This window comes from Primulina huaijiensis, chromosome 3, assembly GCF_012295235.1.
Source record: "Primulina huaijiensis isolate GDHJ02 chromosome 3, ASM1229523v2, whole genome shotgun sequence".
NCBI classification, from domain to species: domain Eukaryota; kingdom Viridiplantae; phylum Streptophyta; class Magnoliopsida; order Lamiales; family Gesneriaceae; genus Primulina; species Primulina huaijiensis.
The window spans coordinates 23335972-23353444 of NC_133308.1; the positions used below are offsets into that span (position 1 = coordinate 23335972).

At 32.3% G+C, this 17473-nt stretch overlaps 3 protein-coding genes across 3 annotated transcripts; all 3 read right to left on the minus strand.

Moving 5' to 3' along the window:
- Positions 1–77: 77 nt before the first annotated feature.
- On the minus strand, positions 78–3181 carry LOC140973850 (glutamate dehydrogenase A). The gene is made up of 9 exons (XM_073436944.1): positions 2989–3181; positions 2748–2861; positions 2053–2274; positions 1764–1838; positions 1477–1593; positions 1120–1370; positions 781–856; positions 613–699; positions 78–425 (listed from the first exon to the last, which is right to left on the minus strand). The coding sequence occupies exons 1-9, from the start codon at positions 3094–3096 to the stop codon at positions 240–242; spliced, it is 1236 nt and encodes a 411-aa protein (XP_073293045.1). The 5' UTR covers positions 3097–3181; the 3' UTR covers positions 78–239.
- A 3974-nt stretch (positions 3182–7155) lies between these two features.
- LOC140973851 (mediator of RNA polymerase II transcription subunit 31) lies at positions 7156–10273 on the minus strand. The gene is made up of 6 exons (XM_073436945.1): positions 10120–10273; positions 9882–9979; positions 9065–9161; positions 8809–8887; positions 8283–8566; positions 7156–7635 (listed from the first exon to the last, which is right to left on the minus strand). Exons 1-6 carry the CDS (start codon positions 10167–10169, stop codon positions 7623–7625), a joined length of 621 nt encoding a protein of 206 aa, XP_073293046.1. The 5' UTR covers positions 10170–10273; the 3' UTR covers positions 7156–7622.
- Positions 10274–11639: 1366 nt separating this feature from the next.
- Positions 11640–15541, minus strand: LOC140973852 (uncharacterized). Its single transcript, XM_073436946.1, has 3 exons — positions 15426–15541; positions 14028–15286; positions 11640–12018 (listed from the first exon to the last, which is right to left on the minus strand). Exons 2-3 carry the CDS (start codon positions 15212–15214, stop codon positions 11904–11906), a joined length of 1302 nt encoding a protein of 433 aa, XP_073293047.1. The 5' UTR covers positions 15215–15286; positions 15426–15541; the 3' UTR covers positions 11640–11903.
- Between the last annotated feature and the right edge of the window lie 1932 nt (positions 15542–17473).

The window sequence follows — 17473 nt, forward strand, 5'->3', positions numbered from 1 at the left end:
GACGAATTTAATCATATATATTAGTAAAATAAAATTATATATGACTTATACAACAAAAAGAAAAAAAACGAAGCGTGTTTAATAAAAACCAGTATCAGAACCATCAATTTCATTCACTGCCTTTTAGGGATAAAATGTGTAACAAATATCATCAACACACAGAATTATTCAAGGAAAAAAAAAGAAAATCTTTATATTCTAAATCTTTCGTGATCTGTTAAACCCGAGTTCATAAGAATTTATGCTTCCCAACCCCTCAATAGCGTAGCACGAGCCACACGATTCACACCGAGTGTAAATGCACCCATACGAAGATTACAATCATGTGATTTACACAAGCCTTTGATATTATGGAAGGCTCTAGTCATGTATTTTTTAAGTTCCTGATTCACTTTATCTTCGTCCCACATGAACCCCTGAATGTTCTGCAAAAGAATTGATAAATTAGTCCGATTTTTCAGAAACTACAATCAAAAACCAAAACCATCTAAATTCAGAAATGATGTTTATTGTATCACATAAAGGTACTGTAAAAGTTAGTTTGCCCACATTTGAACAGTATCAGAATCCATCGGTTTTCTAGTAAAAAACAAGAAAAGACGAGACGGCTACCTGAACCCATTCAAAATAACTAACTGTTACCCCTCCTGCATTTGCATATATATCAGGGAGTATTACCACTCCTTTCTTCGACAAAATCTGCATAAGTATATAATGTTATGTGACAAAAAAAATGCACTACTTTTTAAAGAATTGAGGAAACTCGACAAAGTTTGGTACCTCATCTGCTTCTGGATCAGTAGGATGGTTTGCTGCTTCTACTATGAACTTGGCCCTAATGTCTCCGGCATTTTCTCTTCAATGAAGAAAACCAACAAATTGACAGAAAGTACGAAGACAGCGGATAAACGTGTTAAAAATGAAATCAATATATAGTAAAGAGCGAGGAAACAGCTGATGTCATGTTTGTTTTTTTGCCCTTTTTATAGGAATCCCATGCTTCAACTTTTCAATCCCAACTAAACATACTGTGTTGCATAGCAATTATGTGAGCAAAAAATTCGATACAAGTCGTTATGTTACCGTGGCCCCAAAATTTTATAAGAGCAAAAGTTATACCTGTTTAGAACTCCGCCTAGAGCACACGGTATTAAAACATCACATTCATGAGTGAGTAATTCGTCGGAATTCATGGCATCAGCTCCACTGAAATCAGATAGCTTTCCCGTCGCCTCTTTGTGCTGAAGCAGAGCCAGTATATCGATTCCATTTGGATTCTTTACAGCTCCCGTTATGTCGCTGACTGCAACGACCTTGCCACCTTTCTCATGTATAAGCTTTGCAGCCCAAGATCCAACGTTTCCGAATCCCTGTGCAACCGTTAAGTTCGTTCTTAAGAAAAGTGTAAAATACGATATTGCATTTAATAGACAGATAAAATGGACACAAGGTGTAATTAAATAATAAAAGAAATACTTGTATGGCAAATGTCAAATCCTTTAACGACTTTCCATGTTCAGCAAGTAATGCTTCCATTGCATACACGACACCACGCCCTGTCGCAGCATCTCTACCAAGTGAGCCACCAAGATCCTGATGTACAAAACATAAGCAGGGGTAAGATGAGTTCTGTTTTCTCACAATAATCATACGTATACATAAATATACCATACATATATGTGGGTGTATTAGAGAGAGAGAGAGAGGGAGTGTGTGTGTGTGTGTACCGGTTAAAATCTTCACTTATTTGAATTTTCACTTACAACTGGTTTTCCGGTAACAACAGCCGGCGAGTGACCATGAAATTTCGAGTACTCATCCAAAATCCAAGCCATTGTCTGCAAATTGTTGCTTTCATTTGGTTAGAAATGAATGTGTTGGACATCAATATATATTCTAAAAATCAGATGCATTACGCCCCCAAACCAAGCAGATCCTATATTATATTATGTTCAGTAACTTTACTATTTAAATTCTAACATAAATGAACACGCACATGACATGGATTACAGCAGTGATCCACAATAGAATAGATTATAAAGAAGTATTCACCTGAGAATTAGTGCCCATATCTGGCGCAGGTACGTCAGTATTGACTCCTATAAGATCATGAATCTTTTGTGTAAAGACCCGAGTAAGACGCTCCAACTCACTCGTGCTTAAATCTTTTGGTACACACCCTATCCCTCCCTTGGCTCCTCCATACGGAATATCTGCCACAGCAGTCTTCCAAGTCATTAGTTGAGCAAGAGCATTCACCTCATCCGGATCGACCTTTGGCAAAACAAATCGAGCAACTTCTCAGAGGGAAACATAACTTATGAGCATAAAGACAAGAATTCAATATGCATAGCTCAATTTTTTTTCAGAAACATAACATCTACATCACAATTCACAATAATTAAAAAATCAAATCGAACACTCAGATTCATTATTAGCAGGATACCAGAGATGATAATTTCTCGTGAAAGAAATCTCCGTTTGATCTTACTCTGAAGTTCTCTAGCTTGGAGAGGGAAGCTTCCCCAAATATCTTGGATTACGTATACCATTCAAGAATCATGATAATAAATCCACAAAATTAATGCTTTTGCTCAAGAATAATATCCAACTCAAGTCATCAATAATCATTATACCGGAATTCAACAATCAAAACTCCAAAACAAAGAGCCAATGAGAGAAACAGAAATTCCGAAAGTCTTTTTTTTAGGGCACAAATACATATTATTTTTAAAAAAACCCTGTACCTCTGGATGATATCTGATCCCCCCTTTCATTGGCCCCCTAGAATTGTCATGCTGAACTCTAAACCCAACGTAAGACACCAGTGATCCATCATCCTTCGGAATCGTACACTCCACCTGATCACAGCCCATAAAATCAAACCATTTTCAAAATTTCAAGAACCATTATTTCCCAAGATCTTTTTTTTCCTTTCGAAGAATCAATCTTTACAAAATCCCGTTTCAAGAAACAGAAAGAAAAAACCTTGATTTCCCTGAATGGAATCAAAAGGCTCCTCTCAATCTTGGAGTCCAACCCAAGAATCCGAGCCGCCTGCCTGAAGTTACGATTGGTTGCTGCAAGAGCATTCATTATATATATTTTCAAAAACTCTTTCGAATTCAAAATCGATTAGAATCAGAGTTAAAATTTCGAGTACGAGAAATGGACGCTGTTTCTCGCGGAGTATTTATAGTAGTAGTATTGGATCTGCAGGTGGGGCAGGACAGGAGTCGCCATCTTTAAAAACGGTAATTATATATTGGCCTCCATTTTTAGTTCATTATCCCTTTTTTAAACTAGTTATTATTGTGTAAATAAATTTGAAAATTTTGATATAAAATATAATATGATAAGGAACTAATTTTTTCCCCATCAAATTTTATATTTGACTTTTATTCTTACTATAATTATTTCTTGATAATAAATAATATATTATGGGAAATATAATTTAATGTATTTAGAAGATACCATATTATTAAGTTCCAATAAAAGATCATATATTATTATTATATGGCTCACTAACTTAATAATTAAAAAATAACATAACTTTTATTTGCTTATTGAAAAAGATGTAGTTACGTAAAGTTAATTCAACTTAATAGCGTTACATAATAATTAAATTACTCACTTTCTGAATAAAAAAACTTTAAGTAAAACACTTAAAAACAATTTTTTCAATTTTATGTCGACTTAACTCGATAAAATTTATTAATTTTTATACTAAAAATATTTTTTTTCATGATAAATGTGAATCGAGTTAATCTGTCTGACAATATACTCATAAAATCGTCAAACAATATAACAACTCTTTAACTTTTATGCTCATTGATACATAGATAGACCAACCGACCACGGAGAAGGCAATCAAAGATTGCCAATTAATACTAATTTTTTTGAATATTTACACGTCATTATTAGGTAATTTAATTGTTTTATTAGACAACATTTTTTATTCTATCTAATTATGAAATTTTTTTTTGTCGAAAAAAAAAACTATGAATAATTTTCAATGCACCAAGAATTGCTAAATATATCACACTAGGCGTTTAACCATATATTATATTATGTTCATTTAAAACAAGTTTTTAATTAAAGAAATATTCAACGATTTAGTCCATATATTTATAATAACTATAACTAAAAAAAAACCTTCATTTAATATATATTATTGGGATGTATAAAATAAATAAGAGTAGGTCTCATGTGAGACCGTCTCACGGATCTTAATCTGTGAGACGGGTCAACCCTACCCATATTCACAACAAAAAGCAATACTCTTAACATAAAAAGTAATACTTTTTCATGGATGACCCAAATAAGAGATCCGTCTCACAAATACGACCCGTGAGACCGTCTCACACAAGTTTTTGCCAATAAATTAATACAATATTGAACACATACGAAACTCATCCATTCACTAATAGATAGAATAATGTGAGTGCTTGTTATTAAGCTAAAAACCATAGTTTTTTTTTTTTTTTTTTTTTTTTTTATCAAGACAACAATTTTGTTCTCTTTAGAGATCAGTCTTTATCAATTTTTTTACCACTTGCGCTAACCATGCATGAGATAAAGCTTTAGTTACATATTACTCATTAAGATCGGACGTATTTATTTTACGATTCAATCAAATCATTCAACATAAAGTCATCGACTTAACGTACGAGAACTTACTAGAAATTCATCTATCTTCTTTCCCTCACCTATACACACTTAATCCAACATAAACAAAAAGACATTGTTAATATATAATTATCCGTATTAACGTGATAGTTGTGAGTAAAATAAATAATCCAAAGTTCGTGAATTATTACATATTTTGTTCTTATCTACGGACGCGGCGAAGTGTTGACAATTTGGAACTCTTCACCCCTCAAATTTCAATTATTATTATTTTTTTCTGAATAAATTAAAGTACATATTAAAAATAAAAAATACATATAGACAGTTGCTAATTTTTTTGTCCAAATATCTTATGCCTGATTAAGTTTATATTCAAAGCACTTGTGTAAAATTATTCCTTTCTAGAATATTTGCTTGATTTTCTCTTGACAAATAACAAACTCTTTTCACAAATAAAACTACTCTTAACCAAAAAAAAATTAATTTAGAAAGTGGACTTTTAACCAAACTAGTTGATTAGATCGAATTACTTCAGAAGTTCGATTATTTTGGAAAATCAATTTCAAAATTTTAAAAACGCGTATTTAAAATATAATTTAATGATATATGGGGAAGGTGGTGGTGGTTCAATCACATCTTTTTAAAATAAAAGTAAATAAAACCAAATTGTTTGACATATTTTAAAATATAATTGTATATATACAAAATGCAACACGTGTAACTGATATTAAAATTAGAATATTTGATTATATGATTAGAAATCATTTATGATTTTGACATCCTATAAATCAAGGGATTTCACAAATGGATTGATGTATCAATAGAAAAAAGCATGGCAAGTTCACCAAGAAAGACCACTTTTTGAAATCCATTTGGTTGTTGTATTTTTTTTAAAAAAATTATGGCCATAAACTAGTTTGTAAATTAATTTTTTTAGTAAATTGTTATAAAAAGAACCTTGTAACAAAATTTATTATAAAACAAGAATTTCACCCACTTTTATTATAATGTGCATGTATATCCCAAAAACCTATTCCATGAACTCAAACGCAACAAGTTGACTATTTTGAAATTATTATTATATTTTTTCATATATTTGTCGCTACTTGAATAAATCTCTTAATGATTAATTATGAATTTTTTAGGTAAATATGTGACATAAATTAAAGATATATTTTATTCTTCGTTAATTTTGTTCCTATCAGGGGACGCGGCGAAACGCTGGCAATTTGATGCAATGTAATATTTTTTTCTAAGACGTTTCGACTGGCTATCTTCTGTATTAGAAAATTAGAATATAAAATCCTTTAAATGATAAAAAAACAGAATATAAAATCAAGAAAAATATACAATATTAATTTGAAGCAACGGTGGCGGCGACCATTCGCCGCACCAAGGGCATTCTTATCTCCTATGACCAGTCGGGTTGAATCCAATTTATTTGGGCTCTCTATTGGAAGTCGGAAAATATAGAAGTTGAATCGAATTAACCGATATTTTAAAATTTATCAGTCGAATGTTGAAAGAATAAATCGAAATATCAAATTAATTTTACTTGATAGTTTTATAACGATCATGCGTCCGTCTATGATTTTCAATTAAACAGCAAGTGTTTGATGCTACGTAATTATATTTAAATATATTTGACAAAGAGAGATGGTAGTCGCCTCCGAATGACTATTTCAATGTCATTACGAAAAGTGTGAGCCAACATGGAAACGTAGCCGCCTTATTTAGTATTCATCCTAATAAATTAAATTTATTAGTATTTCCATTTATTTCTTATATAATAATAATAATAATAATAATAATAATAATAATAATAATGTTTCTTTGATTTTACTTTCTCCTATCTTTTCCACCAAAGAAGAATGAGAAAATTTATACTGTTAACATCGACCCTTCTATGTAAAGTTCAATATTTCATTAAAATAATATTTTTTGCTATACATTATCAATAAATTTTATAAGCAACAACGTTTCATTTCAAATAAAATCTTAAAATTTAAAATGGTATTTAAAAATATTTAAAAGATTAAAAGATTGCACGTTATTACGAAGAACGAAAATCTAAATATCGTCGATTTTGTCACAAATAAGCCCTAAAAAACGAAAGGGCAAAAACTCTCGAACGATTTGAGCGATTCTAGCAGGTCAAACTCCATAATCGTTTTAGTGGTTTGTTAAAACAGAATCTGGAACTATAGACTTCGTCTTGAAAGGATTTTAGTGTCAGATGGATTATATGTTATCAGCACATCAAACTCCGGAACTTGAGAGGTATAAAATCATGATTAGTTGATATAGACACGAGGATAAAGATTGCCTACGAATCATCTCATATAGATTAGCAGACACAATCCTTAACATCAGCTTATTCCAAATACATAAAGATTTCTTCCAATTTCAAGCTGTGATTCATTCATTTCACATTCAGTTCACTAGATAAAGATATTGTTATGGGGCGAAATGCAAGCTTTTTCAAGAGGTTGGTTAACAAAGACAAATCTGGAGAAACCAATACCCTTCGATCCACATTTACTGTTTTAAACACAATTAAAGTACACCCGACAAGCTAGACAAGGAGCTTCATAATCTTTCATAGGACACAATATATCAATGCATGTGCTTTACAGTTTCAAATCACACTTTGTAAGGCCAAGTAAAAAGAAAGGTTTGTGTTGGGAATCCCATTCAAAAGCATCCATTAGCCGTTGCCTCAAGTTTATTCTTCAAGATAAATCACTCAATCGTAAAAATCTGTTTTAGGAGAAAATGGGAATATTTTACATCATCTTATCTTCTAAGCAAAGAGAAAATATCTTTTCAACAAATGTATCCCACAGACAATCAAACCAGAAATTAAAAAGTGAAAGAACAGAAAAGTTAGATAACAATCATACTCAGCGTAGCGAACTCAATTCTTGAACATGGATATGCGTTGATTATCGTCTGATGATCACTGATATTTCTACTTCACAAGAATATTGAAATCACCCATCTTTCCTGCTTGAAATGATAAAAATTCTAAATTTTAGGGGTGTACAGAAAACTAAGAAATCAATCTGAAACAATGATTGTCGAAAAAACCAAGAAAAGACAAAAAATTTCAGTTCAAGTTACAGTTTGCAAATTCGAAACTGATGCGTAAATTTTTTTTTTTTTTCTGGTTCAAAAAACAAAATGGAACCGAACCCACATAAAAAGTAAACTGACTCAAATCAAAAACCGAATTTTTTATTTTTGTATACAACATATTTATTACCTCATTTTTTAAAGAGAACCTGTCAAAATTTCCCTAATAATGTTGATTTTTTTACTTAAAATAAACAGAAATATTAAAAAAAAGCAAATAAACTTAACAATAATAATAAGATTTTCAGTTTAAAACATGAAAAAATGCAAAAAAAAAAAAAAAAACAGTAAGATTTTGCTTTAAACTGAAATCAAACAGCATATTTCAGTACTGCTCTTTTGTGAATTAATTCTGCTCCGTTCGGTTTGAAAAGTTCCCACAACCATCAGTTTTTTATTCATACAAAACCGAAATAGCGCGAACAGAACAGATGTATAACCCCCCTAAATTTAATAAGAAACAGGAAGTCATAATAATTTTATTTAATGGCAGAAAGAAGAAAAGGACAATAAGTTACTTTCTCTTTCTTCTATCAATCCCACTGTTTCTTGGATCATTCTTTACAAAAACAGATCCTGAGCCAATACCACCATATTGCATTGAAGAAGGAACTTGGTTAGCAGCAGATGAAGGAACAAGAGGTGGAGGAGCAGCAGTGATCATGGTAGTAGGTGGCAATGTTGGAGGAGGAACTGCTGACGGTGCACTTGTAGGTTCCGGAAGTGACTTTGGCAGGATGTGCTTCAACCGGTTGTTTCTATGATTCTTCCAAAAGTGAAACTGCTGCCTATGCGCCAGTTCCTATAAGCTCCAAACGAAACAAAAGCCATTAGGTACGAAAGGGCAATTCATTAACCAAAAGGTCCAAAAAGACTTTAAAAAATTTCAAAATTTAATGGACTAACAGTCTGTGTAAAGTATTGCACCAAAATACATCAAGAAAACAATCTATATACAGTCATACAGACTCTAATTATATATCTGTAAAGGCAAAATCTATTAAGGAAAATAATGATAAGGAATTTAAAAAAAGATAAAGTCACCTTGTTTGCAGGATGAGCCATTGCATTTCGAAAGTTTGGATTTTGGAGAAGCTCAAGAAAGAAGAGGCAATGCGGATACCTGTTGCATCATTGTCAGATATAAATATTCTAAAGGATATTCGAACTTATTACATCAGAGAACATAACAAGTAATGATATCACAATGGTAATCATGCAAAAAGGAAAAATTTGCACCAATAAAGAAAGACGAAAGTTAACATAAGCACATGCAGTACTTCAACTTGGAAGACTTTACATAATAAACTTTATGTACTCAGGTCTTTGCCAATATTGAAGATATTTCAGGTACCCAATGAATGCTTCATCATCGAAATACCGATTTTGAGCCAAATCTGCATCAAAGTATGAGCACAAATCAAACATTTATAGCTGAAAGAGTTATTCCCTTACCAGACAATAAATTGATTTTGAATCAGTTAGTCTGAACAAAAAGAAATAAAAACAAGGACTATGAACAAAAAGAAACAAAAACAAGGCTTGAACTGAAATCATACAAATCAATAATCATAGGACAAATATTATAACTATTTTCATTTTTTGAAGCAAAAGAAACAAATACAAGGCTTCAACTCAAATCATACAAATCAAATAATCATTTTATACAAGTTAAATTCCCTGTTTATATCCGAGATCATAAGAATTCAAGATCGGTTTTGCAGTTAACACAGTTTTGGTTTCAAATGTGGATTCCAACTGTCATTGTACTGCAAGTTCATGATTTTCATTTCGATTTTTCAAAGACAGGCTAGTTTCAGTTCACAGTTCAAGTCGAGCTATACTCAGGTCTAGTTTCCTCCACCTTTTCCTTTCTAATCGATTCCCAACAACAAGTCACAAGTGAACAATGAAATCAAAACAATAAAAGCAAGTATTCTTCATAGCCAAAATCGTCTTGTATAGCTAAATTAGAACAATTTTTGGTCTTGGACAAATAGCACATAGATTAAAACAAAACATCACTAAACAGGCTGTTTAAACTGTTTCCAAAGTAAAAAACATTTTCTTTAGCTTTCAAAAGAAAAACGGAACAAGGAGCTCTAAAAGCCACATACAGTGGATGTAGGTGGGATTAGCAAGACATTGAACGAATTCAAGCTCGAGCAAGAAGCGCTGCCGGCCATCATCTGGATCCTTGTATATATTTTTCGGCCTACAAATTATCTTAAAATGTCATCACATAATGTTAAAACTGAACCGAAATTGAACTTAAACCACGCAAAGTAACGCAATTTCGCACAGAATAATGAGGGGATTTAGATTAGATTCTTAGAGGGAAATTGATTAACTTACGAGGACGAAAGATTTGCTTCTTCCATTGGAGAATCTCGAGGGGAAACCATGGATTTGATTTAATCCTTGTCACCGAAAAAAAAACAGGGAAACCCTAATTTTGATTGAATTTGGGGGCATTTTTCATGAAAGTGTCACCACGTTTTCAAATGTCGTGCTTTCAAATTAATCTCGATAATCTTGATTTCTTGAAGTATTATTATATATATTTTTATTTTAAAAATATAAATACAAATTCACTTTGATTGGATAATTGTAGCTTCAAAATTTAAAAGGCTACGTTTGGTTGGAGGATAAAATAATAAAATGATTAAGAGAGAAATGATAAAAAGAATGATTGAAATAGATAAGGATAAAATAATATTATGTTTGTTATGATTTTTAAGAATGAGATAAATAATAATCTTTTGATGAATTGACAAAATTGTTCTTCCAGTTTTGTGGCGGTGTTCGGCGGCGGCGGCGGTCGACGGTGGTTGGCCGGCCGAAAGCGGCGGCGACGGCGTCGATCGGTGTCGGCGTCGGTCGGCGGTGATCGGTCGACGGTCGGTGTAGGGAAGTGATAGTGAGTTTGAATTTAGGAGAAGGGTAAAATTGGAAAAATATGATGGATTAAGAGTGAGATAAATAATCATAAGGGGTGATGAGTGATTATTTTATCACACCTAATATAACCTAATCATTCATAGGAGGGATAAATTTAGTTAAATAATCACCCCTACCAAATATGTTAGTAGGTGGGTTAAAAAAAATAAATTCACCTAATCACCCCTACCAAACGCACCGAAAAAAGACACTAGCGTCCTTTGACACATTTCATATTGAATTTTATCTGGTATTAAATAATATTAGCGTAAAATATCTAAAAATTATATTAAAATATAAACATTTAAAAATATTTATTTTAGAATACATTTTTATTTAGGATGAGATTATCATTAAAAACTTTAAAAAATATTTATTAAGATTTTATAATTATAGATAAACTATAAATTTATATTCTAAAACATTTAATTAAATGTAGATGGATTATTTTTTATATTATTATTATTGAGATATTTTTATTGATAAAAAAATACATAATATCTTCAAAAGTAATTACTTTCGACTAACATTGCATTACCACAATACAATAGATTCGGGTGGAATGATTTTATGGAATTTTATTTAAATTCTTTATCCAAATCCACTCCGTTAGCCAGGTAATTTTCAAATAATTGAATTATAATTTCGAATTTTTTTTTGAACCAAAATAAAATATTTCACAACCTTGTACATACATGCAACTAATATAAAATATTTCAAATAATCTCTTTTGTAACATTTTTAATACATCTTTTTTCTCTAATTCTCGCGGAAACTTGATTGAGAAAGTAACCAATAACCTCATTCGACCACATACCGATACAATGGTTATGATTGACTCAAACGCATGAAGTTGGTACTTAACCCCACATGAAAAAAAGAAAAATTCGGGCCAATGGTGGCCATTAGATCTACCTGCCTTAGGGTAGCTCAACTCATCAAAACATAAATCCGTGACGAATTATTATGGTAACATAATGTTAAATGGCTCAAAGGGGACATAACGAGATCTGCAGCAAATTTTCCAGATGATTTCATAAGCTAACACACAACTCTTTCCAAGAGCATCACAGACGAAGTATAAACAATTCAAATTGTTGATGAACTAAGATTTACCAAATGAAGTTACTTGCAAAGGAGTCTAAATATCAAATAGACCGCTGGTTTCTTTCCCTGGAAATGCTCAAAACTTGGAGAGCTCAACGTGTCTCCCAATCCTTCAGTTTCTTGCTTCCTTTAGGTTTTGCTATCGGTGCGTTCATTCCAGCCATTTTTTTATTATACTTGGTCCGAAGAGCGTCATTGTAGGTCCACCTGGGTTTTTTATGATATTATTTTACAAGAAACCATAATGATCAAAACAAGTATCCTGCTAACATTTCAATTTTATGGAGCATGCTTATATGCATTTGTTTTACAAAAACACAAGATCAGAAAATTTGTGAAAGTAACCTGCAGAAAGGGGTTTATAGTAATTTAACGTCACCAATCACATTAATAATTTTTTTAACTACCAGGTATATTTAACTACATCAAATACTTCTATCGCATAATATTACTAAAGATGCTATCTTTTTGCTTCCGACAGCAGACAACAGCGACAAACATTTTTTGTTCCACAATATAATGCATATTAATGCAATCCATACATCGGATTACAAGACATTTCCAACAGTGCAGAAAATGAAATGCTAACAATCAAGAAGCACTAATGTAAATTGTTAAAATTTTAGTTTGGGATAAACATAAGTTTAATGAGAGAAGCAAAAGACGTACCTTATATGCTAGAAAATATGAGGGAAAAATAATACAGATATATATAAAGCATCAGCTCATATTTACTGCCTGTTTCGGAACTACTGACTGGTTTTCAGCAAACAAACCCATACAATGAATTCCAAAAATAACAAAGTTTCTTAATAGTTGGCAAATTCTATTTGCACTGGCACAGATTCAACAATTTTCCATGATTTGAAAGATTTATAGTACGTTGCAAAGATCTGCAACAATCAAACCTTGATATCGAGCACATAAACTGCCATTTGATTTCCAAACCACGGACAGAGCCTTCTGTAAACACATTTATGATTTGCAGAGCTCAAGTTCGTTTTGTACCCAATTTGAAAAGACCTCTTGTCACTAACAGAACTAATCCAAAAAGGAGTCCGATGGTCAACGACGAATCACACAAGTTTTCCATGCATCTCCACATCGAACTGAATCTTTGACAGTTGAGTACGAATAGGTACTCAAATTAATGAAGTCACAATCTTATTTCAAGTCATATATGTACTAAAATAAATTTTAATGCCTTGTATGCATTAGCAATGCCCGACTCTTAGACCTTAGTCTATAACAACTTGATATGTCAATTATAGTTAATACAATATTAAAAAAAGTTAGGGATGTAAATGAACCAAACCGTTTGCGATCTATTCGAAGCTCGGCTCGATAAAAATCTCGTTTGAGTTCGTTTGTTAATCATATCAAGCCAAACTCAAGTTCGATTTTAAGCTCGGAAATTTAATCAAACCAAGCTCAAACCTAAGGATATTCGGCTCGTGAGCTCGCAAACATGTTTGATGATAGGCTCGCAAATTGAGTATCAAAGGAGTGAAATTATTGCAATTTTATTTATATGGTGATATCAGTGTATGACGAATATTTGTTGTCTGGATGCTGGATATATTATTTTGAGATGTTCAATAATATAATGAGTTTATGTTTTTTTAGTTGTTATTTTTGTCGTTTTGGTTATTTATGAATGAATTTATATTTTTATTTCTGATTTAAAATTAGTTCAAAGATATATTTAATTTTTAACAAGCTCAAATAAAGCTCAAACTCGAGCTCAATTCTATGCTTTACGAGAACGAAAACAAGCCGAGCTCAAGTCATGCTTGTTAAACATGATACACGAGCTATTATTGAATCAAGCTCGAGCCCGACTTGATTAACATGATAAACGAGCTTTTAACGAGCCGAGCTCGAGCTTTTTTCGAGCTTAGTACTTTCAATACAAACCGAGCTCGAGCCTGATAATAGAAGCTCGAATCGAGCTCGAGCTCGAGCATCAAACAATTTTAAACAAATCAAGCTCAAACCTGATACTGTTTGGTTTGGTTTGGATTGTTTACATCCTTTAAAAAAGTGTATGTTCTAGAGTATATTTCATGAATTGTAAGGAACTCAATTGTGACTCCAAAAACCCATGAAAGCTAATCGCCTAATCCTGAATGCTGTTAAAATATCACAACCATCAAACAAAAAATTTGAGAACATTCAAAACCAAATGAGATGCTTGTGCAAGAATAAGTACTTACGGATTATTCCAATCAGTAGTGTCCTCATTTACAAGATGAGACCATTTCGTCCTTCCACTACGACCAAAGTGCTTAACCTGCATGACTTTAGGCAATATAGTCTTGTTCATCTTGTCCTCTCCAGTCGGAGCAGAGAAATCACGGGAATAAATATCGCTGGTGCCACTAGTTCCGCCAGTATCGTCAGGGTCCGCTTGGAAGAATGCACCTTTGTGGTAGTATTTCTGCATGAACCTCCATTTTTGTTTTGGCGCTGCAGAAGGTTTTGGATTCTTTCTCTCCCACTCTCTCCTCTCCTCCTCTGTCATGTTTCTCACCTTTTCAATCTCCTCCTTCTCCTTCAACATTGCCTCTCTAATGTCCCTATCCCTCTTTATTCTCGCAATCTCTCTAGCTTTCCAAGCCTCATATTCTTCCGCCTCATTCACATCATCATCAGTATCCACATCAGCAATATTGGCCTCTAAATCAATATTCCTCTGAATCTCCTGATCCTCCCTGATTTTCTCTATCACAATCTCCTTTGTTTCCCTTTTCCTCTCGTCTATCCTCTTCTTCACCGCTTCCTCTAGTGCCCGTTCTTCAGCCTCGAGCCTCTCACGCTCCACAATCGTATCCCTTTCAGATTTTGGGACAAAGACAGGCTTTACCATAGCAATACCCATCATCTCCTCTTCCGAATCCGTCTCGTATTCAGACTCCTCCTCCTCCTCTTCCTCCACTTCTTCCTCTTCCTCCTCCGGCATAAGGGCCGCCTCCTCTTGTTGCCTCAACAACAGCTTCTCCCTAATCCTCCTCCTCCTCTCCTCCAACGCATCCTCATCGTCCTCCTCCATATCCAACCGTTCTTGCCTCCTGTTCTCCTCCTCTACTGTTGAAACAATCTCTGCCTGCCTTATCCGCCTATGATCTTCCCTCACTTCATCACGATTATCAAACCTACTCTCAGCCAACCGCCGCAACCTAGGATCATCCTTTCGCACGATATCTGCACCCTCATGACTCGGAAAAGCCCTCTCGAGGGCAGCAGCCTTTCCCGTTCGAATATCCCCCTCTTCATCATTGTCATCTGCCCACTCCGGAGCTTTCCCAGGCCAGTATCTTTTCACCTTAGTCTGCCCAATTTTCCCCCTAAGTTTGTCCCTAATTGTAATAACAGTATCGCTGACCCCCGCCGTCACAGACATGGCGACAAGATATTAAAAAACCCTTTTTGCAGTAAAATTTCCAAATCACAGAAACTCAATAAAACTGAAAACCTGAACCAAACAGAACACAAGCGATACAATCAATTAAAAAGGGCGTCACAATTACCTAAAAGATTCAAAGAGAAAATCGCCCCATAAAACCAAAATCAACATGACCAATACGATGCACAATCGGGTTCGAATTACTCACCTCTCAATCGAACGAGATTCGAAGCGCAAAGTGGCTGGAATTCTTCCGCGTGCAGAGTAGAAACGAAGCTGCTGGCACAGTCGGGTTTGCTCGAGTTCCTTAAATTAGGTTTTTTTTTTTTTTTTTTTTTTTTTTTTTTTTTTTTTNCTTGTTTGAAAAAGACTCGTCGATCGTATTTTGTGAGACGAATCTCTTATTTGGTTCATACATAAAAAAATATTATTTTTTATGCTAAGAGTATTACTTTTTATTGTGAATATCGATAGAATTGATCTGTCTCATATATAAAATTCGTGAGACTGTCTCACAAGAAATCTGCTCTTTGTTTTTTAATCAGAGTACCGTTCTTTTATTTTTGTTTTATCAAACATTTTTTTTTTGTTATTAAAGTATAATAATAATAATAAAATTAAGAGGCGGGACATAAAAAATTTATAAATTATATTTTCGACATGGACAATAGCGACACATATATTTTTTAAAAATAATAAAATAAAATACTACTTTGTTCAATTTTTTTTATAAATCATTCGTTTTTTGTCGTCGATAGTTTGATGAAAAATGGAAGATTTAATCGTCAGTTAATCAAATCATCCACAACTTTCTAGTTATTGAGGTATATATGTTTTTATTTTCTAATTTAAATACTATTTGAGAAATATTTAAATGATATTTTTAAATCTATGGACTTAATTATATGTTCCAAAAATATTTATAATGGTTTATTAACAAATTACATAATGTATTTCATAAATAAAAATTAATATTGAGAAATAAATAAAAAGATGAAATTATATTATGATAACATAAAAAAATTAATAATAATAAAATTAACAAAAACACTGAATATTTTATTTTTCAAAATTTAATACATGTACACTTTAATTTTAAAAATAATAAAATTAATTTTTCAAATTTTAATACATGTATAATTTAAATTTAAAAATAATACAATTAATATCCAAATTGATATTTCTTAATTTCACATACTAAAGTTAAGATAGTAAAATGAAAAAAAATACTAATACCTACTATAATAAATAAATACTATATTAATTTTAAAATTTTAAATCATATTAGTATTATTTACTAAATACAACAATAATATTAGGAATAAATTATTACAACTAATATCTTTAATAATTTAAGGGGGAGAAAAATATTAAAAAAATCTCAGTTGACCTGCCTCTTGCGGGGGCAGGGCAGCATGGAGTGTTGTTATTCGTTTTTTACAATAATTTGATAAATTGTCACAAAACACTATAGTTTTGATAAAAAGAAAAAAACTACGGTAATATGATAAAAACAAAAACCCCTTAATTTAATTTACATAAATTAGAAAAAAAACACTCGATCATTAATTCCAATTTCCAGCATACAATTATTATTATCACAAAAACTCTTGTGAGACGGTCTCACGGGTTAATTTCGTGGGTCGAATATCTTATTTGAGTCATCTATGAAAAAATATTACTTTTTAAGCTAAAATTATTATTTTTTATTGTGAATATCGGTAGGGTTTATCCGTCTCAAAAATAAAAATTCGTGAGACCGTCTCACAAGAGACTTACTCTATTATTGTTATTATTATTTTTATAATGCCCACTTTCACTTAACCAAAACCACAAGTTTTATCTGGATAAAAAAAAAAAAAAACTGTGTTTTATCCTTCCATGCCAATTTATCTTACATTAAAACCCTAAATTTAAGATAAAATTTCGAACTTATGATTGATTATAACAAACTCTTAACCATTACAAACAACAACCAAAAAAAAAACATGAGTTTTAAATTTGGATCCATGAATTTTAAGTCATGGTCAAGCCTACATGAAAATATTGTACTGCACAAAATTTATTTAGCATATCTACTCTCCCAAATACATTCAACTGTGAGATCGGGTTTGTGGCCCAATAGTCTCACTCCCGCCAGATAAGCTGGTTCCCCGGGTTCGATCCATCCTTTCACGTGTGTTGTAATAAAAAAAATATACATTCAACTGTAATCGATATGTCTAAGGCATATGACCGTGTTGAATGACAATTTTT

Excerpts from the sequence above, each read along its gene's own strand:
- LOC140973850 (XM_073436944.1), bottom strand. The coding sequence starts at position 3,096 with ATGAATGCTCTTGCAGCAACCAATCGTAACTTCAGGCAGGCGGCTCGG. Across the intron at positions 2,862-2,988 it reads TTCCATTCAGGGAAATCAAG|GTGGAGTGTACGATTCCGAA; the intron begins GTTTTTTCTTTC and ends GGCTGTGATCAG. Across the intron at positions 2,275-2,747 it reads GGATCAGATATCATCCAGAG|GTCGATCCGGATGAGGTGAA; the intron begins GTACAGGGTTTT and ends GTTTTGCCAAAG.
- LOC140973851 (XM_073436945.1), bottom strand. The coding sequence starts at position 10,169 with ATGGTTTCCCCTCGAGATTCTCCAATGGAAGAAGCAAATCTTTCGTCC. Across the intron at positions 9,980-10,119 it reads GAAGCAAATCTTTCGTCCTC|GCCGAAAAATATATACAAGG; the intron begins GTAAGTTAATCA and ends GATAATTTGTAG. Across the intron at positions 9,162-9,881 it reads TAATCCCACCTACATCCACT|ATTTGGCTCAAAATCGGTAT; the intron begins GTATGTGGCTTT and ends ACTTTGATGCAG.
- LOC140973852 (XM_073436946.1), bottom strand. The coding sequence starts at position 15,214 with ATGTCTGTGACGGCGGGGGTCAGCGATACTGTTATTACAATTAGGGAC. Across the intron at positions 12,019-14,027 it reads ACTACTGATTGGAATAATCC|GTGGACCTACAATGACGCTC; the intron begins GTAAGTACTTAT and ends TAAAAAACCCAG.